General features: G+C 51.9%; 9 protein-coding genes across 9 annotated transcripts; 4 read left to right on the plus strand and 5 right to left on the minus strand.

Moving 5' to 3' along the window:
• Nucleotides 1-324: 324 nt before the first annotated feature.
• On the minus strand, nucleotides 325-1,483 carry BJY04DRAFT_194555 (DUF3425 domain-containing protein). The gene has a single exon (XM_073712084.1). It carries the CDS (start codon nucleotides 1,252-1,254, stop codon nucleotides 805-807), a length of 450 nt encoding a protein of 149 aa, XP_073568815.1. The 5' UTR covers nucleotides 1,255-1,483; the 3' UTR covers nucleotides 325-804.
• Nucleotides 1,484-2,706: 1,223 nt separating this feature from the next.
• On the minus strand, nucleotides 2,707-5,554 carry BJY04DRAFT_194556 (dicarboxylic amino acid permease agtA). Its single transcript, XM_073712085.1, has 4 exons — nucleotides 4,627-5,554; nucleotides 4,509-4,566; nucleotides 4,278-4,445; nucleotides 2,707-4,227 (listed from the first exon to the last, which is right to left on the minus strand). Exons 1-4 carry the CDS (start codon nucleotides 5,048-5,050, stop codon nucleotides 2,910-2,912), a joined length of 1,968 nt encoding a protein of 655 aa, XP_073568816.1. The 5' UTR covers nucleotides 5,051-5,554; the 3' UTR covers nucleotides 2,707-2,909.
• Nucleotides 5,555-6,894: 1,340 nt separating this feature from the next.
• Nucleotides 6,895-9,069, minus strand: BJY04DRAFT_104794 (M14 family metallopeptidase). The gene is made up of 2 exons (XM_073707998.1): nucleotides 8,589-9,069; nucleotides 6,895-8,533 (listed from the first exon to the last, which is right to left on the minus strand). Exons 1-2 carry the CDS (start codon nucleotides 8,988-8,990, stop codon nucleotides 7,172-7,174), a joined length of 1,764 nt encoding a protein of 587 aa, XP_073568817.1. The 5' UTR covers nucleotides 8,991-9,069; the 3' UTR covers nucleotides 6,895-7,171.
• Nucleotides 9,070-10,284: 1,215 nt separating this feature from the next.
• BJY04DRAFT_208931 (Zn(2+) transporter ZRT3) lies at nucleotides 10,285-11,742 on the plus strand (the record flags this gene model as incomplete). The annotated part of the gene is made up of 3 exons (XM_073714058.1): nucleotides 10,285-10,339; nucleotides 10,387-10,517; nucleotides 10,570-11,742. 3 exons carry the CDS (start codon nucleotides 10,285-10,287, stop codon nucleotides 11,740-11,742), a joined length of 1,359 nt encoding a protein of 452 aa, XP_073568818.1.
• A 431-nt stretch (nucleotides 11,743-12,173) lies between these two features.
• BJY04DRAFT_194563 (splicing regulator NSRP1-like domain-containing protein) lies at nucleotides 12,174-13,741 on the minus strand. Its single transcript, XM_073712086.1, has one exon. It carries the CDS (start codon nucleotides 13,645-13,647, stop codon nucleotides 12,268-12,270), a length of 1,380 nt encoding a protein of 459 aa, XP_073568819.1. The 5' UTR covers nucleotides 13,648-13,741; the 3' UTR covers nucleotides 12,174-12,267.
• Nucleotides 13,742-13,853: 112 nt separating this feature from the next.
• On the plus strand, nucleotides 13,854-14,825 carry BJY04DRAFT_104863 (TRAPP subunit TRS20). Its single transcript, XM_073708000.1, has 2 exons — nucleotides 13,854-14,199; nucleotides 14,322-14,825. The coding sequence occupies exons 1-2, from the start codon at nucleotides 14,003-14,005 to the stop codon at nucleotides 14,713-14,715; spliced, it is 591 nt and encodes a 196-aa protein (XP_073568820.1). The 5' UTR covers nucleotides 13,854-14,002; the 3' UTR covers nucleotides 14,716-14,825.
• A 109-nt stretch (nucleotides 14,826-14,934) lies between these two features.
• On the minus strand, nucleotides 14,935-16,200 carry BJY04DRAFT_208932 (cysteine hydrolase family protein; the record flags this gene model as incomplete). The annotated part of the gene is made up of 3 exons (XM_073714059.1): nucleotides 14,935-15,569; nucleotides 15,616-16,040; nucleotides 16,094-16,200. 3 exons carry the CDS (start codon nucleotides 16,198-16,200, stop codon nucleotides 14,935-14,937), a joined length of 1,167 nt encoding a protein of 388 aa, XP_073568821.1.
• A 1,147-nt stretch (nucleotides 16,201-17,347) lies between these two features.
• nde1 (nuclear distribution protein NudE) lies at nucleotides 17,348-20,038 on the plus strand. The gene is made up of 2 exons (XM_073712087.1): nucleotides 17,348-17,979; nucleotides 18,035-20,038. Exons 1-2 carry the CDS (start codon nucleotides 17,743-17,745, stop codon nucleotides 19,577-19,579), a joined length of 1,782 nt encoding a protein of 593 aa, XP_073568822.1. The 5' UTR covers nucleotides 17,348-17,742; the 3' UTR covers nucleotides 19,580-20,038.
• Nucleotides 20,039-20,685: 647 nt separating this feature from the next.
• Nucleotides 20,686-22,588, plus strand: BJY04DRAFT_208934 (major facilitator superfamily domain-containing protein; the record flags this gene model as incomplete). Its single annotated transcript, XM_073714060.1, has 6 exons — nucleotides 20,686-20,791; nucleotides 20,855-20,953; nucleotides 21,004-21,671; nucleotides 21,825-22,168; nucleotides 22,227-22,321; nucleotides 22,380-22,588. 6 exons carry the CDS (start codon nucleotides 20,686-20,688, stop codon nucleotides 22,586-22,588), a joined length of 1,521 nt encoding a protein of 506 aa, XP_073568823.1.
• Nucleotides 22,589-23,892: the final 1,304 nt, after the last annotated feature.

The following is a 23,892-nucleotide window of genomic DNA, read 5'->3' on the forward strand; positions in this document are numbered from 1 at the left end:
TCTCATTTGCGGATTTCTAATGATAGCAAAATAGCCAGCTCAGGATGCGTTCCAAGGGAGCGGAACCCAATTGTAGTCTGCGATAACCAGCGTTTAAGCGCCTGTTGGTGTGCGGTGCAGCTCAAGGCACATTTCCTGCAGCCACAGCACATTTCACCTCGCTAGTCCTTCGCTTGATCATGCTATTGGCTTGAGCATACGGGAAATGGCACCAATTAGCCCATAAATAGCCACGGTGACAGGGGTGTTTGTCTAAAAAAAGAGACTGGAGCCAATACCCTGTTGATCCTCGCTGATGAGGGCTGTTAATTAACCGTCTTTCAAGTGTTGGTCTGTTTACTTTGCCAACTTGGCTGTTGATTCTCTGCCTGGACTTACGCGACGCAGGCCTCATAGTCACGCAAACTATTGCAGGACTATTGGATTCTTGCAGAAGTTGTGCCATGGCCAGCCTCTCACAGCACGAGGAAGAGGCTGAATGTTGGTTGCCGGCCGTTTGCTTTTGTGTCCCTTCTCGCTCCCCAGGCTGACTTTGCTCAACCCGTCGCTAAAGATGCGGTTCCCATTGCACAATAAGGTTGTTATCCAACCTGTGCTACGGTGCTCCTCAATCCAACTTCAAGATTTCCAGCTCCCTAACCAAGCGGGGTAATTCTCCGACCTGAGCAGCCAACCCACGAGCCGTCCTCTTGGCTTCGCGCTTCCACTCCGACACGCCTCCATTGTAGCAGTTCCTTCGTCAAAACCAGGCGACTTAAACAATGCCCTCGTCAACTGCATCCCTCCTGCTGGCCAGCTGCAGACTCACTTCTTAGTCTCCTGCATGACCACCCGAATCGGTTCTTCCCCTCTTACCCTCCTCCACCGATTACTCGACTCGATTAGCTCTTCACACCCCTCCAACGTCCACATCCACTTCCGCAGGAATCCAGGCGTCGCTTCCCAGCTCTCTACGCGGTGCGGCTCGTCCCACAGGATCAACCCGTGTCTGCCATCCGTGACCCCGTCGTTCTCTTCATGTTCAACCACCACCTGCACCTGGCTGCTCGCCCCCTTCTCACCAACCCCAGTCGCTGACGGCAGCGAAAAGAACTTGCCCGTATCAAACCCAACATGCAACCCAACCAGATCGCGAATAAATTCAACGTGATCAAACTCCCTCTCCCTCCTAATCAGATTCTCGCGCATGCGCGGGAACGGCAGGATATTGATCCACGTCGCATGGATCTTCCTCATCTGTGTCTCCGTTGGCATTAGCGAGTCCGGGAGAAGACTATCCAAGAAGCTCGAGATGAGCGATGATCCATAGAAAAGGACGTCCGGGTGGATGGTCCTCGGCGCGGCGTTGTAACCCGGGACGTAGTGGGATGCGAACTGCCACAGGATGAGTTTCGTGCTGCGCAGCCCGCGGATCACGTTGTGGTGGATGAGGTTGAGGAGGGTGTGGTCGGCGCTGAGGGGCGGGATTGCGGGGAAGCCGTGGGAGTCTCGCGGGGTGGAAGGTGGGAGGATGAGTTCTCTCATTGCTTTCATCGCTCGCGCGTCGGATACTGCTGCTGATCTCTCCAGCTCTTGCGGGTGCTCGTCTGCCCGCTCCTGACTGTGAGCTAATCTTGATCCATACCCAGAGCGAAATGTAGACTGCGCCCTCGACGAAGCCAAAAATTCTAACTCCTCGACCCTCCACCTCTCAATCTTGAACGGCCGCCGTCTCGCCCTGCTCTGACTCTGACTCTGATTCTGGCCCTCGGCATCAGAATGCAGCCTCTCTCCTACAAGCCAATCGTATCGATCAGCACTAACACACACCTGCCTCCGCCCTCTAGTAGTCCCCCATCCCAGAAAAAAAAAAAAAAAAGCCACAGCCGCATAAACTCACGTCTAGCCCGCTGGTTAATCCGATTCAGCACTCTCTTCCGCTGTCTCTTTTCAGCAGAGACATCATCATCGCCGGGATCTGCAACAACGGCCATGATTTCTTCCCACGTGTAAAATAGCAAAAATTGAGTCAGGAGAAAAGAAAGGAAGTGCCGTGAGTTCGTAAATATCTAATCAAGTAATTAAGTCAGCTACGTTCGTTTCCGAATCAACAAGGGGGTGTTAAATAGGAACCCAACTCATCAATCCATTGTATGGAAGTTCTCGGAGTTTACCTTTCCATCGCTGTACGTATCTCCGAACGCCAACGGACCTCAGCACGAAACATGACTCGCGCGTCGGTCTAGACCGGATGGGGTAAAAATGTCATTCTGCCTACCACCCATCCATGGATGCCCAGCCCAGTAGTGGCTAGCCCAGGTCCCTAACAAACGGACGGTACTCCAAAGTAGTGACGAAGATGCACCCATCCGGACCATTCCAGGTGAAGCTAGTTTTGAACCTCAGGGCTACCCTAGGACTGAAACTCTGTGCTGGCGAAGGGGTATTCCGTACGAATAATTAACTACAGGGTGGGGTTGAACTCGCGAAGTGAGTAGTGACTGCTGGGCGGGGTTATCTCCGGGGTCCGGCCCCGAGGGTGAGAGGCAAAGCTAAGGTTCTGGCGGGGCGGGCAAGGCGGCGGAGATGTTTTGGCTGACGGGCGGAAATCTAAGGGTGGAAAAGGCTTTGGTAGGTAATTTATGTGTCCACTGGTGGAGTGACGGGGTGTAATTCAACGGGAAACGGGGTGGGGGTGACGGTGTCTACATCTATAAAATGGATAAGGGCTTTCTCGATGTATTATGCTGATTGAGAGGTATACTGGATATGAGACAAATGGATGACTTGATGAGGATCAATAGTCTATATCATAAGTTGTCAAGTAAAGATCTTTATAGAGTATGAGGAAGAATACTGTAGTGTATCATAAATTGCATGGTTCTCATAACTATACCACCCCACATATATCACATGAAAGCATAACACATCTAAAAGAGCCAAGAAACGAAGGTCTTGTAGAACCAAGCCGCCTTGCCCTTGCGCTCGCCCTGAGCAGCTCTCTTCAGCTCCTGAGCATGGAGGTAGGCCTCTTCTTCACGATCAATAATGTCCTTGTCGGTGTACAGATCGGCTTCGTGGGGGAGAACGCGCTTGCACCTGGTGGCAAACTTGTAGCCGAAGATGAGGATGAGGTACAGAGGAATACCAAGGTATGATGTGATAAAGGTCTTGTAGTTGAAGGTATCGCCGACAAAAACGTCGTAACTCTTGGTGAATGAGACGACAATGCACCAGAAGAGGGCAAAGTAGGAACCCCACACGCCTAGGGGGGCCTTGTACTTGATCTCGTGGTCGGGAATTTGTTGAGCCTTGCGGGCCTTGACGAAGCAAATGTGCGTGACCAGCAAGGAGATCCAACTGAGCAGACCAAAGATGGTGACCAAGTCGACAAAGTATTTGAAGACGGTCTTGGAGCTGCTAGCTACGTTCATGTAGGCGATGCACGCAATAGCCGCGCAGAGGCCGAGAGCGATGTATGGAACACCACGTCGGTCGGTTGTGGTGAGAATCTTGGGAGCCTTGCCCTCCTTCGCGAGACCGTAGATGGTTCGGGTGGCGATGTAAAGATCCGAGTTGGCGGCGGAGAAGACGAAGAGCAGGATGCAAGCGTTGAAGATATCAGGAAGCGCTTTGATGCCGGCAAGTTCAATGGCAAGAACAAAAGGCGATGCGGCAGAAGAAGTGCTGGAGGCGTTGGCTTCCTCCAAGCGGGGGTGGTCGTACGGAACCAGGGTGCCAACAAGCAAAACACTGATCACGTAGAAGAAGATGATTCGGTAGAAGGTCAGCTTGATGGCGCGGGGAATCGTCTTGCGGGGGTTCTGAGCCTCGCCAACAGTCACACCAACCAGCTCAGTACCCAGGTAGGCAAAGGTCGCAGAAACCATGGTCGACCAGAAAGCGTAGAAACGTCCAGCAGCAGTGCCTTCTTCGATGTACGAGTTGAAAGCGCCGGGGTTCTTCCAGTAGCGGAAACCTTTGCGGTCGTGGTCTGGGCCACCTCCCAGCATCAAGATGAACGACAGCAGGATCAAGCCAACAATCACGACAACCTTGAACGAGGAGAGCCAAAACTCAAATTCACCGAAGAAACCAACGCCGAAGTAGTTGATGAAGACGATCAGAACGAGGAATACTGTAATCCATACACCTGGATTAACCTTTTCTGCCGGTAGCCAATACTGTATGACCAGCGCACCAGCTGTCAATTGATTCGGCGTGACGATAATATATTTGAACCAATACCTATTTCCATTGTCAGTGGCGTACTCCACACGCGATCCTCGGAAACATACGTATAACCCAGCGCAAAACCCAGAGCAGGATCGCAGAAGCGGACGGCGTAACCAGTAAAACCAGAAGAGCGAGGCAACCAAGTGGCCATCTCTCCGAGACCACACATGACGAGGTAGACGATAAAACCCATGAAAGCGTAGGAGATCAGGATCGAGCCAGGTCCAGCCCTAAACGCGCACTTTGTTAGTTCTGCTTGAAATTGAGTTTGGCGGGGACCGGGGGTCGCCTACTTCTCCAGAGCCGAACCAGTACCAATAATGAGACCAGTACCAATCGCACCACCGATGGCTAGAGGCGCGGAATATTAGCTTTCGAGCTACAACAGACGATATATGACAGCGAGCTCACCAATCATAGTAATGTGACGGGCTTTGAGGGCACGGTGAAGCTCATTCTCCTGAGGCACCTCCAGCACACCCTTTTCGGCGGCGGAGGTGTCGTAAACGGGGTTGGGAGCGGCATAGATGCCGTCGTCTTTTTCCGCCACCATGTCGTCTTCAAGCGTTCTAACTCGACTCGATCGGATGGAGAAGAGGAAGAAAATGTGTGAAGGGACGGGGACTGAGAAAGAGAGAGAGAGGAGGAAAAAGAGGAAGGCGACCCGGGGAGGGAGGTCACTTGAAATAAGAAATAAGAGACAGCAGCTCTCCGAGGAAAGATCAGCTCCGCGAATAACCCGCCGAGGCTGACCCTCACCTTGGATCAAACTTGAACAGAGTGCTGATAAGACCAAGAGTGATTTCTCCGCACCGACAAATCCACAGGACTTCATTGCCCGGTGGCTGCTCAGCGTCGCATCATGTTTGGCAAGTGGCTTGCACTAAAACGAAAGGGCCTTGGGGCGGATAAGCTTGGCGCGGTGCCATGGATTTGCCCCGCGATAAGCAGCTCTCTGCCTTGCACCGCATTCGCTGAGCTGGCTGCAGTTTATACGAGGTCGCCGATAAGCCCAGTGCTTGGTGAATTAAGACAATCCAAGCCTGAGAAGGAAGACTTCGCGCGTCATAGTCCCTGCCTAAATCTCTTGGAGTATTGTATAACCCTCGTTGGTGTTGTTGTATCCCACCGATTTTCGGCAGTCATTCGCATGACAGACAGAAACTGGAGAAATAAGCATATATCTTTTACGTTACAGTCGGACTATCTCCAGCTTCTGGGGCCGATGTAGCATTTGCCCTTTCTCTGCCCCACTTCTCGAAGGCTTGGCGTCTACTCACCATCTGCCATCTGCAACATGCGACTGATAGGCAGAGATAATCCCTCACCAAAGTCACCCCCCTCGTGTTTAATTTTATAGTACCCTCCCTCCTCTTATCAGTAACCATCGGATGATTCTTCCTTCTCGAACCTTAGCCATAGCCTCACATCTCGTATCAACAGGAAACCATGTCATGTCATGTTCGCCATTCTCTCTTCTCCTCTTGGCGCCAAGCATTCAACAGCGACAAGATCAACATCGCCACGCAGGCCTTTGGGAATTCGCAGTCAGGTCTGTCATTTCTGTTACTCCGCATTGGCTCCTGCTTTCACCTTGGAGATAACAGTGGGACAGCAAAGTGGAGGCCTAATGTTCTGGAAAGCCATCGTGCAATTCCTGCCCAATGACACCAAAGCCGTTAGGTAAACTAGTGCACACTGTATCTCGCCTGCCACCGGATATCCATGGTTCTGTTGATACTCCCCGGATGTTCCTGTCGCTTGGCCCGGATTCCAGCCCAGAAGGGGCAATTTTCTGAGTCTCGTGGTGGTTTGAGTTTGACTTTGTCATTTTAACTTTTGACTTTTCGTTTTGTTTTGGTTGTGCCCGTTGGCGTCTGTGTGTGCGTGCGCGCCAGTAGTGCGGCTCAGCCAGCTTGTGGACTGAGCAGGGCACAAGGCAGCTTCTGGCTTCTGCACAGTCCGTATTCCTCACTAACTCACTGGCTGCAACTACTTGCTAGCCCTTTCGCAATACTCTTTCCTTCTTCAACTTTAACTTCAGATGAGCCCGAGTACGGTAACCCCTCGCGTGCCTCGCCTCGCCTCGCCTCGCCTCGCCTCGTCAGTCCGTACCGTACTTCGTCTGTTCTTTCGGCCTCCCCGCGCCGGGCGCTGGATTCAGCCTCTCTTGTACAACTTGCCCCTGCAGTCAGCGAGTCTGCCTCCTGAATCCTGATTAAGTGGTTACTCAGCCTGCCTAGGGTACTCAGTGCCTGAAATCTCACCACATGACCTGTAAGAGTAGATCTGACTGCCTCTGACCCTGCATGATACTCCTTGGTATACGTACGTACTACGTAGTCCCGCCCAGTAAACCAACTAGTAGTAGGTATCCTACGCTTGGCGGTCTGGGCTGACATCTATGGACTTGGGGGGCATTATTCCCTCAAGATTTCAAGGCCGGATGCCAGTATAGCCTATCCGATATCGACGGAGTAAGTAGTATCTTGGATTCCCAACTCGTATTATCTTGGGGGCCGTTTTGAACAATCATCAAGCCAAGGAAAAAGTACAATCATACTTAAACATCCGACCTAGGGGAGATGTTTGTCCCCGTCGAGTGGCGGTCTGAGTCGTGAGCGCGGTTGATAAATACTCTCGGGTAATTTGTGGTTATGGACTCAGGCCTCCCGCTGCCTTCGGCGCAATATGTCTCGCTACTCTAGAGCTGGAGATATCTATCGATCTCTGTGGTCGGCCTTGGTGTTGAGATCCTTAAGTCTTCATGTTCTGGGTCCTTGGCTTCTCGGAACTCCGAGCTTGAGCCGACATTGAGGTCGCTTCCGCACAATACAACGACCCTACGCTACGCTGGCTCTGGAAGGAGCGTCGTGAATCATTATATTCCGTGCAGCCTATATAAATACTACATACTAGAGGAGTAAACAAGAACGATGGAGTCCTAGAGATTACATTATCTACGGCGTCGGAATCCAAGAGTGTTTTGTTCCGCCCATTTTAGCGGCTCCCACTTGTCGAAGCCGGTGTCGTCCAAGTCTTCGTCTTCATCTTCGTACTCGTCCTGATCTTGCTCTTGAGTCGATTCATTGATTGAGTCTGTGCTCTGTTCAGTGAATGGTTGGTCAACGACCAGGAACTCGGACTCCCAGTCAAGATCCCTCGCGCCGGCCTGTTCTACCAGGAATTGGCCGAGTTTGAGGACGGCGTTGAAAGCTTCTCTTCCTGTTGGCACTATATACTCCGACGGCAGCAGGAAGCCGTAGCTACCTCGGTCGCGGAGCTTGATTTGATAGGCGTATCGTGTGCGGAGTTGGTGGTAGAACCAGTCCAGCGCGCTGCCCCCGGAGCTGCCGCCGACAGGAAAGAAGCCTTTTGCGGACTTGTCGACGGGTGTGACTATACCCTCACATGCAGAGGTGACATCGTATATCTCGTGTGTTGTCAGTCGGATCACCTTTGCCAGACCGAGACCAAGTTCTTCCAGGCTTTCCAGGGTTGGTGGCACCGAAGAGCAGGAATATGAAAAGGGGTAGAGAATCTGCTGCGAGTAGGAGTGGAAATCCAAGAAGCCGACAATCCGCGCATTGTTGTTCTCCGTCTCGTTGAGCGCCCACTGCGCCAGTTGGTGTGCTTCAAATCCTTCAAACGGCTCATCGCCAGCGTAGTTCTCCGAACAAGGGTTTGACTGCGTCTGGTCGCCGTCCCATTCAAAGGCCCAGGATCGGTCCAAGTCTATACCAGGACAAAACCGGAAACTCGTAGGCTGTCGGTTCTTGCGCCATAAGCGGTCGTTTTCCCATGTATAGGCGTATCCGTCAGGATTGATGGTAGGAACCAAGACCCAGTCATAGTCATGCAACAGATTCGTAATGGCCTCGGATGTTCCATACTTGGTGATAAGGTTGTGTGCAATATATGTGACTGTGGATGTACTGATCCATTCCCGAGCATGGTTGCCCCCAACTATGAGGATTGTCGGACGAGGTGCGCTCGACGAATCCGAGGTGCCAGCCCCCAGGCGTAGAGCAGGAATCTCGCGACCTTCGTAAGAGACACCAACATTGGTCAATTGTACGTGCGAAGTGAACATCGACGCCATTAGTTGCATCCAAGGTTGAATAACCGACAATGGCTGATAGTCACGGAAGAAAATGTCCGGTGACTGGCGAGTGGACGGACCGGAGATAGGTTGACCATCGAGGCCTACGGGCCGGTTGTTCGGATAGGTGGCATATATCAACTCCGGCAAATTATCAATGAGGGGGGTATAGGCAGTCTGGAGAGAGTTTGGAAGAAGACCTAGCAATGAAGGAATCTTTTCTATATCAGCATGCGGTTGACTCAGACTGCGGGGAGAGCTCATGACGCACCACTTCCTCCGCAAGGCGAATATCAACAAACTCAGGGGTAGATGCCCAGACATCCAGAAAGAGGATGCTAGACGCCTCCGCTAGTGCCTCTGCTTCCTTGAGATCTTGTACCCGGAAACGGAGGACTACATCGCTTCCGTAGCGGGCGGAGCCTTGGGGAGGGGCCGAATGGTCGTGGGGTGCAGGGCGGCTTGTGTGGGACTTTGGAATCCCCCATATTGATTCAATGATCCAGTTCCGAGCACGAATCCATGGCGGTTGTGAGCTGGAATGTGCAGATAGTAGCGAGAGAGGCTCGACAGGAGGTGGAGGGATGATGCTGGAGCCTGCGGGGACCGCGGCTGTGGTTACCGCCGACGCGACCAGCAGGTAGATTTGGAGGAGCGTCAAGTGGAAGCGCATTTTAAAGAGAGACTCAATAATAAAGCATCTCCCTGCGCAATCGCCGCTTGATAAGTAGACAGAGAATAATAAAGATGGGTAAGGCGATAAGTGAATGACGAGATCAACCAAGGCGTCCAGAATTATTGCGGCGGGTGGAGTGGAGTGGAGAGACTGTGGCTGTGCTACTGCCTCAGGCAGCAAGTAAGATACCTCCGCTCAATTGGGTATGGTTGCTGCCCACCTGGGAGATCGATATATCACCTGCACAGACTGCACCAATATGGAGTACCCAGCCAGTTCTAACATGAAGGAAAGGCCACTTTCTAACTACGCATCTCACCTAGCGGATAGGGACAAGCTTGATCATCTCTCTACGCATTTATCTCCCACTCGTCAAGCGTCTCTAACACTTGCTGCCAATGTGCTCATCTCTCCATCCTGAAGCCATCACTTGATTCGACTCAGTCAATACAGGTGGATTTGATCTAGTCAAGGCTGGAAAGGACCTAGGTTGCGGGCACTGTTCCGATCCTCAAATCGTTAGGTAGCCGTCCAGTAAAGAAGAATGCGACTTGCGAAGTCCATGATGGCGATTCACTGCAAAGGTATAGTAAGCTCGTCCAGTCTTCAGTATCGGCATCTCTAGTCTTCCATGGTTCATTGCAAATAAACAAGCTTGGTTGAGCATTCTATCTGGAAACAGGTGACTGGCACCTTAGGAGTACGTAGGTACAACCACCGGCACGCTTTGTTGGCTCGCGCAAGTTCAACTTGAATCCAGTTCACGAGAATCTTTTCAAAGACGACGGCTCCGCGGTACGCCGATGTTTGCTTTGAAATCTGAGGCGGATGAGTGGCTGATGCGAGTCAGAGGCGAAAGATGCGGCCGCATTGTTTGTCTTCTCAGGCGAAACATCACATTGCGTATCATGATTAAACATTGCCTGACGTTGAAATAAAGCGACTATTGAGGACCCTGAAAGGATCCAAGACATGAATGGGAGATGGTGAAAAAGCAAGAGGAGAGAGGGGAGAACGGGCCGCGAAGATCTTCCCATTTGGACTCAATCTTAATCCTCAAGGTACTCACGGCCCTATAATAAAGACCATCCCTATCCCCAAAAATGTCGAGATATCATCATCATCAAAAGAGAAGCCCAGATCCTCAAGTCCCCACTGGGTTCACTATCTCTGGATCCTCGAGAGTCCACTTTGTTCTCTATACTGGCTGGCTGATTATCTAATATCACCGTCATACTCTCGTGAGCTTCTTTCTCCAGCTTCACCTTCTCCAACTCCATCACACTTTCTCATGGCTGCCTCAAACGACCTCCGGGGCTGGGTGATGAGCGCCGTTTCGGGTGTGGGTAAGTTACCCCCCCAAGTTCATTCTGTTTTCCGCTAACAGCTTCAGCCTGCGTCCTGGGGTCGTCCGTCATATGCGTCGATCTTCTTCTCCGCCGCTACTGGCCGCAAAGTAACTTTCAGATCGTTCACAACAATGGCTTTCTATCGGCGTCGCTGTGTCTCAGTGCAGGTGTTATTGTAAGGCAATCTGATAATTGATTGAGTTTCACTCGGCTAACCTTAACTTTAGTTATTCACCTCCCTCTACAGCATGCTCCCCACGTCCCGCGAATATCTCATGAAAGCCGGCTGGTCTCCCACTCGCTCCGCATACGCTCTTATCGGTCTATTCATAGCTGGTGTCGTTGGAATCCGTGGTCTCTCTGCGCTAATGCACAAATTTTTACCCTCGCATGTGGTGGATTGTGCCCACTCCCACGAAGCTCCACCCCGCGACGGCTCCGATCTTGAACGGGGCATGCCCGCAAAGCCTCCGCTGGGTCATCAACATCACAACGAGTTTTCCGAGCGCACTCCTCTGCTGACTCGATCGCATAAGTCTACATCGGCGGTTCTGCCGACGGAGCACCAGGGTGTTCGCCCGGGTTCGGAACCGTGGCGAACCCGCCTCGGGCGGCGTTTGAGTGGGTTCATTGGGGGCGCAAAGGCTCAGTGCGATGAGAACGGGCCGTGCTACGGGTTCTCGCAGGCTTGTGGTGACGAATGCTCAAAAACGCTCGTCCGCCCAGCAATCACCGCAGACAATGCTTCCGAGACGGATGTTCCAGCTCCTCAACACATATCAGACATTTCTAGCTCTGCTTCCGGAACGGACTTGGCGGATGGCCCCTCTTCGCCGCCAACAGAGCCAGACGAGCAGCCTAAGCAGCCGGCTTCGAATGCTCAACACCACCACCACGTGCCGCAAAACGCCTTCCTGTCAATTGGCCTCCAAACATCCGTTGCCATTGCTCTACACAAGCTTCCCGAGGGCTTCATCACCTACGCCACAAACCACGCCAGCCCAACACTCGGCATGACCGTCTTCCTCGCGCTCTTCATCCACAACATCAGCGAAGGCTTCGCCATGGCCCTTCCCCTCTACCTCGCTCTGAACTCTCGCGGTTGGGCCATGTTCTGGTCCAGTCTCCTCGGCGGTATCAGTCAACCAGCCGGTGCAGCGCTAGCAGCACTCTGGATCTGGGGCTCCAGGAAAGCTGGTAGCGGCGTTGGAGATGGGCAGGATGAGACGTCGTGGGCTGTATACGGATGCATGTTTGCAGTTACTGCGGGGGTGATGACGTCGGTAGGGTTGCAGCTGTTTACTGAAGGATTGGTGCTCACGCATCATCGGAATATGGCAATTGGGTTTGCGATTGGGGGGATGGGCTTGATGGGTTTGAGCTTTGCGTTGACGAGTTGATGCTGTCATGAAACGCTTGGTATTGTTTGACTTGTTTATGTTTATGGGTATTGGGTATAAAGCATTGGGTACTATAAATACTTTTGGCCTGCATTTTGCATACTCGACACTTGCGTGGCGGGGTTTTTAACGATAAGCGCATCATGAAGTTATACATCACAGATTATATATAAGATCCTCTGAGACATTTATAGCAACATACATCCGTTTCGGTAGTAGATAGAGCTCTATAATTGGTTGGTTGCTTTGACTGCATGTACCTAGGTATACACCACGGATTTCACCAATTGGCAATAATACTAGCTGCTCGAGGTTGAGAGTGCTGATAAGCATAGCATCGACTTGGAAGAGAGATTAGCCTGGCCCTCTAAGCGATGTGCGAGTAATAAGTAGCCGGCTAAAGTCAAAGGACCACAGCAATAGTACACCCTGCAATTTACAAGTATAGTTTGTGAATTCACACGCTGTTATGCACTTAATAGACTATATTACAATGACTCCAAGACTGAGCATAAGACAAGAATGCTACGAGCCCTTCGCAGCAGCTTCTCGCTCCTTCTTTCTCGCCAGGTACCGCTCGCGCGCACTCGAGACCTCCGTCGCTGATTTCTGGCTGCGGCTGCGCTCCGCAATCTCCTTCTGTTTCGCGGCCTCTTCTTCCTGGCGTTGCCGTTCTTGTTCTTCGAGCTGCTGCGCGATCATCTCCGTCTGCCGAGCACGCTGTCCAGCGCGTCCTCCGCCTTGTCGAGAATCCAGGTATGATTTGGCACCAGCACCAGCCCCAGGTTTTGTCCGTGCCGGTGGTGGTGCAGCCGTCTTCGGCTTCGGCGCGACGTTCAGTCCAGCAGACAACAACTGCCTCTTGTCAACAACCTGCCCGTCATCGTTAACAGCAATATGCGCTCCCTTCGCATTCAGCTCCGCCGCCATCTGCGCCTCAGATTTCTTCTCTTCCTCCGTCTTCTCCACCGTCTCCTCACCACCCGCACCCTCCTGTATTTTCTTTGCCGCCTCATCAGTAGCCTTCATGACAGCCTCATGCTGCTCCTCCCCCCTCTTTAACAAATCACGATAAAACCCAACCATGCCGCTCCCGCCATTCTTCCTCTTCCGCTCCGCCTCCTCTTCCTCCCTCTTCTTTTCTTCCTCTTCAACCCGTCGTAGTTCCTCCTGCTGCGCTTTATACGCGCTCGTCACGAACTTCTCTTTATCATCGAACTCTTCGCCTTCTGCTTCCCTTTCCTTCGCGAGTAGTCGATCCCGCGCGCGGAGCTGGTCTCGTTTGCGGATTTCTGCGCTGCGGAGGAGATTTGTCATATATTTCGGTACAGTTTCGCCCTCAGCGGTAGTCTGATCCTTCTTCGCGGGTTTCGAGTGTAGGGATTCATAGACGGCATCGTAGGAGTATATCGAGGGATCGAGGTCTTGCGCTTCGGCGGCATGTTTCTTGCTACTATGTAAGGCGGACAGGTTCGTGAACGCAGGATTCGCGCTCTTGGAGGGGTCATTTAGCCCGTATGTTGTCTTCCCATCGGAGTTAAGTTTCTCTCCCCCGCTTGCGTCCGCCTTCGCCTTAGCATTAGTATCTTCATCGTCTTCATCTGCGAATATCGACGCCTTGCTCAGTGGCTTGATCTTCGGTTTAGGCGCCTGCCCTAGAGGAACGATTTTGCGCTTTGCAGGGCGCGTGTCTGTTTCCCCTGATGCCTTTGCCTTGGTAATATTTGATGTGTCGTCGAGTCCTCCTATCGTTGTGATTTCCGTTTCGTTTGCGCCGGAACGACTCTCGTTCTCGTTCTCGTTGTCCGAGTCCGAGTCGAAGATTGCCTTTTTGCGCTTCTGGCTGGCGTTGCCGAGGGTGGGTTTTTTGGAGAGGCTAAGGCCGAAGGAGGGTGCTGGCGGCATGGCTGCGCGGATGTGTTGGGCTCTTCTTCTGAGCGCGTGAATGAGGGCAATTGAATTCGAAGTCGGAGCTTATTGGATCGAAATTGGAGCTTTGCGACGTCAGTTGGCGATATGATATTGTTGGAGATCTGCACGTGATTGACTGATACGGTCTTATCCCCACATGACCATCTGCAGCTTCATCTCCGCGCTGTTCTCCGATCCCGAACTCCGCCAGAGTAAATACATTTCTCATACCCTCCGCTCCGCCCCTCCTCTCCTGCGACTCACCCTAGGCCTCCAGCGTCTCCTTTACTATTACCGACCCAATTGCTACCCTATACACCGAAAACGAGCCAAAAGAAAACAAGCCAAAATGTCCTACTACTTCACCATCCTCTCCCCAACAGACGTTCCCCTCTTCAACATCGCCTTCGGCACCTCCAAGTCCGGCGGCGACGGCATCGCCCGCTTCCGCTTCCCGGACGCAGCCCAAAACACCTACATGACGCAGTTCATCATCCACTCGAGTCTGGATATGCTTGAGGAGGCGCAGTGGATGAGTGGGAATATGTACGTTTCACCCCCTTTGTTTCCGCGCTGCTGTAAATGATTCGCGAAATGTGGACTTGTTTCTAGTTTGGTTTCTTTTCTTCTTCGGGATGAAGCTAACAAGCAATAATGCAATAATGCAGGTACCTAAAACACATAGACACCTACCCGCCCGCCTCATCCTACATCTCCGCATTCCTGACCCCCTCCGGAACGCGCTTCGTGCTGCTGCATCAGCCGCCGCAGCCGAACCTCCCGTCTGGAGCCGCGGGTATATCGGGGAGTATGTCGCTGAGTAGTTCTGGTGGGTCCGGATTGTTTGGGGGGTCGGGATCTGGCACGGGGAGGACGTCGAGTAGCTCGATTGCGGCGAACCCGACGAGTCCGCAGACGGAGGAGGCGGTGCGGCAGTTTATGAATGAGGTGTATGAGGGGTATGTGAAGACGGTGATGAGTCCGTTTTATCGACGGGGGATGGAGATCAAGAGTGGGGTTTTTAGGGGGAAGGTTGCGGCGGCGGGGAGGAAGTGGCTGTGAATTGTGAATTGTGAATTGGGTTTATGGAGTGCTTGGTGGTTTGTGAGTGAAGATGGGTGGGAGTGTGGGAGTGGCTATTTTATTTGATTTACTTTACTTGGCGAGGTGTTCTGGTGTCAAGGTTGGGTTTTTTAGTACCCTGATAGTTTTTGCTTTTGCTTGATTCGGACGGAGACGCTAAACTGCGAGAAGAACTACTTGTTCGAAAATAAGAATAGATCAGCCGGTCATCTGGGGTGCCAGTTTTTTCACAGTGACGGCTTTGAAGTTTTCCACCGCGTGCACCACATCGTCGAGCTTGGCTACCGCACCGAAAATACCTCCCTCCATTTTCACCGACTCTATCGTGTTCACGTGGAGAGCTAGCTCGGCGGCGGCCGTGCCATCCTCTAAGACAACGCAGTCGAAGCCTCGGTCATTGGCCTCGCGCATTGTGGTGGATATGCACACGTCTGTCGTCACACCCGCAATCACAAGGTTCTTCACGCCCTTGTTGCGGAGCAGTAGCTCAAAATCTGTGTGTGCAAATGCTCCTCTGCCCGGCTTATCGATGACCGGTTCGCCAGGGAGAGGATACAGTTCGTCAACTGTGTCATGGCCTAGTTCACCGCGGATGAGGAGACGGCCTAGAGGTCCTTGAGAACCAATACCTAGCCCAGAGGGGTTGTTCTGTGATCGGTAGGCTTCGCGGCTTGAAAGGGTAGAAAGGTCGGGGCGATGGCCTTCGCGTGTATGGTAGACTGGGAAGCCAGCAGAGCGGAATGTGTTCAAGAGCCGCTGTAGCCTAGGTATCAGGGCTTGCGCTCCCGATATATCGTAGCCTTGGTACTCCATGTATCCACCAGGCGCGCAGACTGTATCCGTTAGCAGGGACCTTCGGTTCGTGCAAGGGATACTGACAGTCCTTTTGCATGTCGATAATAACCAGTGCAGTTGTATATGGTGTAAGAGTGGCATCGTGTGGCCAGTCATACGGTACGGCAGCTATCTGGCCCTTCCGGACCTTATGATGAGGGACCTGTCGTGGCTTCTCGAGAATTGGACCATGGTTATGAGTAGGATTCATGACCGTCAGCGTCCAAATGCCAGGAGTTCCAGCTGCAACTAGCATGAACGGACAGTCCATCAGGCGAGAGGTTCGTCTCCGCTTTCGCGTTTCTTCAGTGAGACCATTTCGCGGACGGTAGTGGCCGCCACGATCACAGCGTAACCAAACTTTAGCTGTGCGGCCAGGTTTCTTCTCGGTAGGTGTGCTAGATGACTTGACTACCACGTTGTAGCCATGGGCTTTTGCGTGCGCTTGCACGGAAGCGAGGAGTGATGCTCTGGGCAGCAATATAAGCACTTCAGGTTCAGGAAGAAGCAAGGCGAGGCTTACTTGTCAGGGAAGGTTCCTTCTGGCGGAGGAATAAGTTGCATTGACATCTCCGGAATGTCTTGAAGATCGCTAGGCGCATCCAGATTCAAATCGGTGGGGTCTGCCATGGCGATAGATGGGTCTACCTCCCAGGATAGAGTTGACCTCTGCCACACGAGTCAGTAACGTCGAAACAGCCATTCCGTCAAAGTACAGGAAATGTCTCTGTTCAGGCACAAAAACAAAGCTCGATCCAATGGTTCAGGGCTGGGCTTGATAAGTGCGTGGCAGCAGTGCCCAAAAAAAACGAAGGAAACCCAAGATCATCTCGTGCGTGGTTATAGCAGCGACAGCTGGCAGAGAGGTGGGCCAGAGCTTCGAGATTGAGGCGGTCGATCAAACACAGCAGTACTCACCAGATCCTCGAGAATAATAAGATTACAACACTATTGTTGTAGACCACGGACTTATGAATCAGTCCGAAGGACAATTCGGCCAGCATAAGACATTGTCGCAAGTGCCTGCGCGAGGCTGGAGTGAGTGAGGCAGCAGCAGTGTGTGCTCAGTGGGAATCACGTGATGGGCCGTGGCTTGCCGACAACAGCCACAGTTTTTGTGGCAATACCAGCGTGTTCTATTTCCAAGCACTTCTTTCGTCTTGTCTCTCAGTAAATGCCAGAGTACTGTAGTTAACTAGAAACTTCAATGCCACAAAGGATACCTCAATATGAAATGACCCGGCTTCCATTGACCTTGCAATATGGATGCTAGAAATCTTCAAGTTTCATGTGGTTAGACGTAACTAGTAGCTAGTAAGTGGTAGTTCTCTTTCCCAAAACAATCCTCCGTATCTACAGGCTGCGGACAAATATATACTTCGGCAGCAGTTGCAACAGCGTTATTCGCTTTCATCCCTCGCTTAGCCCCTTAAGTATGGTACCTGATTGACGATCTAGTAGTCTAGGCCTCTGGAGGATAAACCCTGCATGGAGATGGTGTGTCTGAGTGTCTCTCTCCCAAGCAAAAAGGCTTGTAAGCTCCCATGGCTTCCATTATGACCTTGTCTCGAGATCCTCTACACTGACGTACTTCCACGCACTTGATGCCTAAGATTACAAGAATGAATGAACTAAACCGACTAGGCTTAGGAGATCGCCATGGACACCGCCAGCAAACCGCAAACGGTTAGGCTCCATGTTGTTGTTCCCGTGGTCACAGCGCATCCACATGGTTCCCAGGCCCAGGTTATCACATCTCCTGTGCCCCAACATCGTCAACAATCCCCCTCCACCAACTACTTTTCGACCACGACCACCGCCAGCCCTCTGCGAGGGGTGCGCTCAAGGTAAGTCAATTCGGGGTCGCTTTCTCTTCGTCTGTGTTCGACTTGATTCGCCACCTCCTATTTCGCCTTGTGAACGTTTGCGTCGCGATCCCCGTTTCCTGCGACACCGCCTCGGCCCCTCCACCCAACCTCCCCGTTACCCATCCTCTCAAGTTTCAACACATCGGATACGGTGTACATGGTTTCGCTCGGTCCTTGCTAGCTTCGGTACTATAAAGTCTTGCAAAACTCTACCGAATCATCTATCGTGCCGCCATCAGTAACTCTCTGACGTGGACCCCTGGAACGTGCGCCCCCTACACCAGCATCGTCTGGTGTGGGCATAATGCCTTCCGCCGATGAGCCTTCCTCAGCCCGCACGAATGGATCTAGTTCCCGATCGGATCAGCTTGCACACTACAAAGCCCAGTATGAGCAGCTTGAATCCGAACTGGCCGATTTTCAGGCCTCGAGTCGCGAACTGGAGGCGGAGCTAGAGAAGGAAATTGAGGCATCGGAGAAGCGCGAGCGGCAGCTGAAGGAGAAGGTGGACAATTTGAGATATGAGGTGGACGAATGGAAGGTGAGAAACACATACCACCTTTGTCTTTTCCCCAGCTGATGTTTTCCTCTCCTAGTCCAAATACAAGCAGTCCAAGTCGGAAGCCAGCGCCGCCCAAAACACCTTACAGAAGGAGATCACATCCCTGCGGGATACGAATCGGACACTCACCCTGAGGCTGCGAGACACTGAAGTTGCGAATGATGACTACGAACGTCAAGCCCGCCACACAACTTCGTCCCTGGAGGACATGGAGTCCAAGTTCAATATGGCGATCGAGAGGGGAGTGCTTCTGGAGGAAGAGGTGAAGGTTGGCGAACAGGAGCGGGAAGATCTGCGCATAGAAAACCAGCGACTTCGAGATGAGTTGAACGACTTGAAGATCGAGACCGAGATTGTTCAGGAGAGGTTGCGGAATGGTGGTGGAAGACGTCGTCGCCCTGCACCCTTGGGTCGCAGTCCATCGACACCGAATACTCCCGAAATATTCGACCGTTCGCCGGGAGCATCGACTGTATCTTCGCCACTGTTTACCACGCCGCCTACCAAGCTATCGCTCACTCTCGCCTCTGCCGCTGCCACACCGCCATCACCCCCTATGTCCGAAACATCAAGCAGTATGCGCAAGTCGCTAAATGCAACCCCCGGTTTCCCCCTTCAAAAGGCCGCAGCACCGGAATCATTCAGTCGATCGTTGTATGGCAATCGGCCCCAGCGTTTCTCGACGCACACTCGTGCCACCTCTTTCGCCTTCAGCAATGGCCGCTCAACGCCTTCAATCACTTCCCGACCTAGCGTATCGAAACCAGCCAACACCAATAACACCAATAACAACAATAATGTTGCAAATCGCCCATCTGGAATACCAAAATCTGGATCGCTGTACCAAATCCGTGGTCTTATTGGCAAGATGCAGAAGCTGGAAGAGAGGGTTCAGTCTGCCAAGTCGAAGCTCCCTCCACCGTCCGAGACTGCCTCCAGGGCCTCTTCTCGTGCAAATTCCGTGATTGGCGATAGCCCTGTTGCATCAACACTTTCAATGCGCCGCGATCCCCGCAAACGATTGAGCGGCAGCAGCTTCAGCTCGTCTCTTCGCGAAGGAGACGGAACTCCTTCATATGTCACATCCAGCCGTCCATCATACGGAACTAGAACTCAAGGCGACAGCCGTCCGAGCAGCCGCACGAGCTTCTCTAGTTCTTTCAGTCATAGCACACATCCTAGTGTAACCCCTTCGAACCGCCCGGAGAGTCGTCAGAGTCGTACGAAAACTCCATTAGGCCACTATTCCACCAATCCTACCACTGAAAGCCGCCGACCGCGCTCGTCGCTTAGCAACCCTGCTGGACAGTCTACCCCGATCAACAATATGTCTTTTATTGACGAAGATGACGATCAAGATTTGGCGGAGCAGATGTCTACACGTGCGAAAATCAGCGACGCTCGTCCTAGCCGTTTGCCGTCATTCTCCACTCCAACTGGCCTCAAGAAACGAGCCACTAGCGGCGTTTCAGGAATCCCAGTTTCAGGTATCCCAGCACCTCGAACCCTGCGTCGGGAAAATACAATGGGCCCGCCCAAACCAAAGCCGAAAACTACCGATCTGGGCGAGACATTCTAGACTTTTGCGATTTCACGCCATCTATCGGCAAGCACACTTCAATCAACAATTGACCGTTCAGTACATGAACCGATGTTCTCGCAATCCTCCTTCTGTTTACGCTGGCTTCACTTTGCTAGGGTTCATGGTGTTACTGGCCAGTCTCGGAGTATGTTGGAAAGGTTCTTCATCTAGGTGCTTATAGACTGGGCTTGTTATCATATCTCCACCACGCGTCTGTACAGTCCGAGACTTGTATTTGAAGGGGTGGCATCGTCATCTTTTGCCGGGGACTGGAATCTTCAGAGTGGATTCTTGATAGATACTGGTCCCATCGGCGTCCAAGCTGTGTCACAGCACATTCATTTTTCTTTTGGTTGTACCTTTGGTCCTGTGTATCGTTGTCTTAGGCGTTATAATACCCAGTGACTTTGAAATTGATCATCTACTAAATACGTATTGTGAGCACCATATAAGTACAAATAGGCTTGGCATGCTTTATGACCATGTACCAACTCCGCAGAATTTCGCAACCTCAACCCAATATCGTGCTTCCTCGGAATTAAGAACGCGGGCATGCAAGCCATTAATTAGTCTCTCTGTCGGGCATACTTCCGGCTGCATGTTGCTTGATCATCGTCTCGAGGCATGACTGCTCAAAGTATGTCTCGAGACGGCACCGCGCTGATCCCTTTCTTCTTAGGTAAATAGGTTGGACGCATCAGGAACCACAACCACCAGCGTTCCCGCAACAATCATCTTCCACAAACCCAGACCGAAATCATTAGGGTTGCTTCAGGCACTAGTTGACCCAAAGCTGATAATTGGATGTACACATCTCTCTACGGAAGTTCAGTGGCTGTCTACTTATCACTTTTCGGGTTGTCCTTCGGTATGCCCTCGACACGAGCTCCCCTTAGCTTGAGCATCATCCTCCGGGCCGCTTCCAAGTTCCACTTCAAGTCTGCGACCCCATGGGGTAGCCGCATGGCCTGATGGCCTGAGCGCCCGCTCCTCGTTCCTGTGGCTCTAAAGGTATTTATACCCTGATCGTCCTCGAGGTTTGTTGAGATGGAAGTCTGCGTTGCATACCTCCAGCTCGCGACAATCAAGACACAAGAGATAAGATGAATACCGACGAGCGCGCAAAATGGAAGGTCACCGCCCACCTGCAGAAGGGACGGCTTTTGGCTGCTGTCAACTGCCTAGCTGGACTGGCGATTTTCTTCTTTGGTATGTGGCTTGCGTGCTACCACGTCTCCAGGGACTACTTTGCTGACCTTACGCGCGGTGTAGGTTATGATCAAGGAATGATGGGTGGTGTGAATGGCTCTCGGTCTTACCTTGAGGTCATGGGTTTGGGGTATATGGAGAATGGGGAGGCTGTTGTTACCGGTCCGTCCCCTGGCCTCTATATATGCATCCTACTGACAAGCACGCCTCAGCGACCCTCCTCCAAGGCGGTATAACCTCAGTCTACTACCTCGGCACGCTAGTCGGCTGCTTTATTGGCGGCTCAGTCGGCGACAGATTCGGGCGGATCAAGTCCTTCGCTATCGGTTCGGTCTGGGGTATCCTCGGCGCCCTCCTCCAATGCACAGCTAAGAACCCTGAATGGATCATCTGCGCGCGGCTTGTCAATGGTATTGGGACCGGAATTCTAAACGCTATTGTCCCTGTCTATGGCTCTGAGGTAGCAGAGTACCATTCTCGAGGTCAATTCATTGCGATCGAGTTTACGCTCAATATCTTTGGCGTCGTTGTGGCGTACTGGCTGGGTTTTGGGTTGAGTTTCATTGATGATGGGCGCTCGGAGTTTCAATGGCGGTTCCCCATTGCGTTTCAGGTTGTTATGCTCATACTCCTGCTGGGAGGGTGTTGGTTTTTTCCGGAGTCGCCCAGGTGGCTTTGTAGGGCTGGGAGACGGGAGGAAGCGCATTACGTGCTTAGTCGGTTGAGGGGTGAGGATAACATGGTGCTGGTTGAGGGGGAGGTGAATGAGATTGAGGCTGTTATTGAGTTGGAGCGCAGCACGGCGAAGAAAGCGACATACTTTCATATGTTGTTTGGGGTTGGTTCGAAGGAGTTGCATATTGCGAGAAGGGTGCAGCTTGTTATCTGGTTGCAGATTATCCAGAGTTGGACCGGGATTGCTGGTGTCACGATGTATGCGCCGAGTATGTATTCCCATGCCCATGCACCCTTATCTTATGAGGACTAATGCGGTACAGCAATCTTCAAGATCGCAGGTTTCGGCTCTCAGAAGTCCATGTGGATCGCCGGTCTGAACAACATCTTTTATACCTTTGCAACCTTGATCTGTGTCTTCACGCTTGATCAGATCGGCCGTCGTTGGACACTTTGGTGGGGGGCAGCAGGTCAAGCGCTCGCCATGTTTCTGGCTGGAGGATTCTCTCGCATTGGTCTCGATGCTAGCTCCGGGAAAGAAGGATGGGGCATTGCTGCCACTGCCATGGTGTACCTTTACACATTTGTGTTTGGTGCTACCTGGCTCACAGTCCCTTGGCTATACCCAGCTGAGATCTTCCCGCTCATGGTCCGTGCAAAGGGAAACGCGTGGGGTGTTGTAGGCTGGAGTCTTGGAAACGGGTGAGTCTCTCGCTCCAAACAGATTCAACGATGAGTTATCATATGCTGACAGGAATAGATCCTTGACCCTGGCCCTACCCTATGTCTTTGACGCCCTAGGCGAAAAGACCATGTACGTATTCGGAGCCGTCAACGTTATCAGCATCCCTATTGGTAAGTCGACTCGTGGATAGTTTATATATATCTTCAGCCTTGCTGACATCATTCTTAGTGTGGGCATTCTACCCAGAGTCCAGTCAGCGAACACTGGAAGAAATCGATCTCCTTTTTGCGGCTGACTCCCCTTGGGCGTGGACCGCCGAGTCTCACTACCAGACCCTTAAGGCAGCCAATCCAGAGCTCGGTCTCGCAAAGGACAAGGATACACAGTCAGAGTATGATGCCGAGAAGGCGTTGGGTGAGAATGGGGGCCATTTATAGTCCGTGCCGGTGGAGGGGAAGGGTCGCTAAAGAGCCCTCTTCTTCATAACCCTTGCTCGACACATCCAGGTTGTATGATGGTGGTGTCACTGTGGTGTTTCTGGCTCGCAGGATCAGGAACCCGTCTGTCCCAGCCTTAAGTGAGTGTATATAGCAACTAGACTAGAAACGGCTAGTCCTCAGGAGACCTCGATTTGCTGAGGACGATCATTTCCCAAGACTCAATTCCCCCAACGTGAGGTGCAAATCTGGTGCTGCTGATTGGTGGGATACTTGACCGGTACCAACAGCTTCCGCTTGAAGTTAGTTCCTGACCGGCACTTGGTACGGCTTGTATTGGGCTTACAGGGGCGACTTTGGAGCACGGATATCATTTACTGGAGGAGTATGATATTTATGAAACAGTTTTGTGTATGTTAATGACCTGAAGATAGAGAGGATGTTCATTTTACTCATTAGAAGAAGTGATCGTGTTGAGCGTGGGATACCTATCTCCAGGGCTGGTATCTATCTACTGAATAACCCCGAGTTGTTGGAAATTGCCCGAATGCAGCTGACAGGGTATACTCCGGTCAACATAACTCAGCCCTGAGGACTTGATATGTTTAGAATTGATGACGAGATCTCTGTGATAAGGATATGGCTTGTTATAGAGCATCCTTGACCTATAGTAGAGTTCCTTTTCCAGCCTGAGAGACCGTTGAACTCAGCTTCAATTCAATCGGAAAATTACAGAGTGGAAACAAATTACAGCCCTGTAGCAACGAACCGACTCTAGCCCCTCATCCGGAGTAATACTCGGGGACTATGGAGAGAGTCTGGTCTCTGATGAATCTATATTTTATAGTTCATATGTAGATGGGAAACATACAACTCTAACAATAATCTAACAGCAGCTTTCTGGAAGCATCTGGGGCACTGATGGGGCCGGGAAAAGTGGTGGGAAGCCGCCCAACAATGGGGTGGGAATTCTTGGTGGCCGGACTCCGAAAGATTCAATACCTCCTATGTATCTAGATTACGTCCCTGACTTGAGCTTCGGTGTTTTTCCCTCACTTTTCCTCTGTATCATAATCCCAGGGTGAAAAAGAAAAGAAGAATTCTTCTTCATATCCTTTTTCTTCTTCTTCTCTTCATTCAATCTTCTTTCTATCCTCAGCCTGCTTCAAGTGGTGGTGGTAAGTCTCCCGCTGAATCCTGTCTCGCTCTTACTTCAGCCGTTTGCGACTCGGTCTGCGAGCTGGCTTTTTTTTTTTCTTGGGAGGGTGGTTCCAGCGTTAACGTTCCTTCGGCCAGCTTTTCCT

This window comes from Aspergillus karnatakaensis (genome assembly GCF_047715665.1).
Source record: "Aspergillus karnatakaensis strain CBS 102800 unplaced genomic scaffold BJY04scaffold_41, whole genome shotgun sequence".
In the NCBI taxonomy this organism is placed as follows: Eukaryota; Fungi; Ascomycota; class Eurotiomycetes; order Eurotiales; family Aspergillaceae; genus Aspergillus; species Aspergillus karnatakaensis.

Excerpts from the sequence above, each read along its gene's own strand:
- BJY04DRAFT_194563 (XM_073712086.1), bottom strand. The coding sequence starts at position 13,647 with ATGCCGCCAGCACCCTCCTTCGGCCTTAGCCTCTCCAAAAAACCCACC.
- BJY04DRAFT_194555 (XM_073712084.1), bottom strand. The coding sequence starts at position 1,254 with ATGCCAACGGAGACACAGATGAGGAAGATCCATGCGACGTGGATCAAT.
- nde1 (XM_073712087.1), top strand. The coding sequence starts at position 17,743 with ATGCCTTCCGCCGATGAGCCTTCCTCAGCCCGCACGAATGGATCTAGT. Across the intron at positions 17,980-18,034 it reads ATGAGGTGGACGAATGGAAG|TCCAAATACAAGCAGTCCAA; the intron begins GTGAGAAACACA and ends TTCCTCTCCTAG.
- BJY04DRAFT_104794 (XM_073707998.1), bottom strand. The coding sequence starts at position 8,990 with ATGCGCTTCCACTTGACGCTCCTCCAAATCTACCTGCTGGTCGCGTCG. Across the intron at positions 8,534-8,588 it reads TTCGCCTTGCGGAGGAAGTG|ATTCCTTCATTGCTAGGTCT; the intron begins GTGCGTCATGAG and ends GATATAGAAAAG.
- BJY04DRAFT_194556 (XM_073712085.1), bottom strand. The coding sequence starts at position 5,050 with ATGAAGTCCTGTGGATTTGTCGGTGCGGAGAAATCACTCTTGGTCTTA. Across the intron at positions 4,567-4,626 it reads CCGTCACATTACTATGATTG|CCATCGGTGGTGCGATTGGT; the intron begins GTGAGCTCGCTG and ends CCGCGCCTCTAG. Across the intron at positions 4,446-4,508 it reads ACTGGTTCGGCTCTGGAGAA|GGCTGGACCTGGCTCGATCC; the intron begins GTAGGCGACCCC and ends GTGCGCGTTTAG.
- BJY04DRAFT_104863 (XM_073708000.1), top strand. The coding sequence starts at position 14,003 with ATGTCCTACTACTTCACCATCCTCTCCCCAACAGACGTTCCCCTCTTC. Across the intron at positions 14,200-14,321 it reads CAGTGGATGAGTGGGAATAT|GTACCTAAAACACATAGACA; the intron begins GTACGTTTCACC and ends GCAATAATGCAG.